General features: G+C 48.3%; 1 protein-coding gene across 1 annotated transcript in view; it reads right to left on the bottom strand.

The window, feature by feature from the left end:
* The window catches only part of LOC111734937 (dynamin-2-like), a 4,042-nt gene extending 2,849 nt beyond the window's left edge, over nt 1-1,193 (bottom strand). The window contains exon 1 of the mRNA XM_023526822.1: nt 1,006-1,193. Coding sequence (XP_023382590.1) covers nt 1,006-1,053 — 48 coding nt within the window. The 5' untranslated portion in view covers nt 1,054-1,193. The remainder of the gene's footprint in view (nt 1-1,005) is intronic.
* Between the last annotated feature and the right edge of the window lie 301 nt (nt 1,194-1,494).

Here is a 1,494-nt window from a genome sequence, read left to right as displayed (position 1 = left end):
ATCAGGGACTTGGAGTAAATCGGCACACATGCAAAATGATGTTATTAAAGGCTGCCTTTCTTAACGAAGAAGATAAAAAGCCATGCCAGTGGCCTCCGAAGTGAGACCGCTTAAACAGATGAGGGCCCATGTGCCTAGGAAATACTACACAGCCACAAAAGACAAAGAGAAGGGCTCTTTTCCACATGCACAGAGCTCCGAGAGAAACTGCTAAATAAAAATGTCATCGTTTATGGTAAGAAAGGGAGAATGTGATTCTCAAAAGTCCTTTTTGCTTTTATGGCCAGAAGGTCAAGCAGTACCAACAGTGGTGCCCTGTGGGCTGGACGGAGGGGGTGGGGGGGGAGCACATCACTGTACGCTTTTTAATACTGGTTTTGTTTATAAACCCTGTGAATATATTACCTATATAAAAAAAGGAGTGACAGAAAAAAAAGCAAAATATTGGAGCTGCTGGCATTTGGTATGTGCTGCATTTCACTGAGCACTCAGCAGATGCTAGCCCTGGGGGGCAGGGGGAGGGATGACTCCCTACTGATAGATAAGGGAGGATGGGTTCAGAGAGGCTGTGCCCCTGGTCGAAGGCCACCCAGTCAGAAGCTGGCCTGGGCCCTTTTTTTTGGACCCAAGAGGGTCAGGCTCTGAAGTCTTTCCACTTAGCTACTATCTGGTACTGCTGGCTGTCCTGCTTCAGTTCAGTCCAGGTGTTTATAACTCAAGTCGCCGACCTAAGGAACTGTATGCAAACTTCTGGGTATGTGACTAAATAATTACAATGGTCATTAAGATAAACAAACAAACAAACAAACAAACAAAAAATAGCAATAGTAATAATATTACTGGTACCAACTTACTGAATACTCACTCTTCACTAGGCCTGAATCAAAGGTGGACTGAACCTATTCTGCTAAAACAAGAGCTGCTCTGGACCAAGGCCAGCGCCACTGCGGATAGCAGCAGTGGTACAGTGCACGGCATGCGCGCGGCACAAAACCACTGCCATACCTGATTCAGAGTCTTCTGTAGGTGTGGGGTGCCCATGCGGTCAGCCATGTGCCGGTAGGCCGGGTGCGAGAGGAAGAACTTCCTCTCAGCTGCCAGCGCCGCGCGAATGTCTTTCTTGCCCTCGATGTCCTTCTGACTGCGGTTCACCACACCAATGTAGCCTGCGGGGAGACAGGGTCAGAGGAGGGTACTGCCAGGTGAGCCAGTGTTTCCATTGCCTGCCCACTGTGGCCCAGGCAAGGGGCTGGGTGAGGTACAGGTGAAGATGTGGATTCTATTCCATCCTACAAGTCACTGACACACTGGGTCACAGGCTGTGTGCATTAGTGGAAACTATACGGAGAACACAAACACACTTGAAAAGCAACACAAGTATTTGGAGGAAGGAGAGATAACATCCAGCCTGGTGAGCGGGGTGGACAGAGGCAAGCTTTGGAGACAGTGAAATCCACAAACTGAGTTTTAAAAACAGGTAAGAAAAAATTCTCA

This window comes from Pteropus vampyrus, unplaced genomic scaffold (assembly GCF_000151845.1).
Source record: "Pteropus vampyrus isolate Shadow unplaced genomic scaffold, Pvam_2.0 Scaffold9922, whole genome shotgun sequence".
Lineage (NCBI taxonomy): Eukaryota > Metazoa > Chordata > Mammalia > Chiroptera > Pteropodidae > Pteropus > Pteropus vampyrus.
The sequence above is the reverse complement of the archived record's forward strand: the minus strand, read 5'-3'. Positions and strand labels throughout refer to the sequence as shown.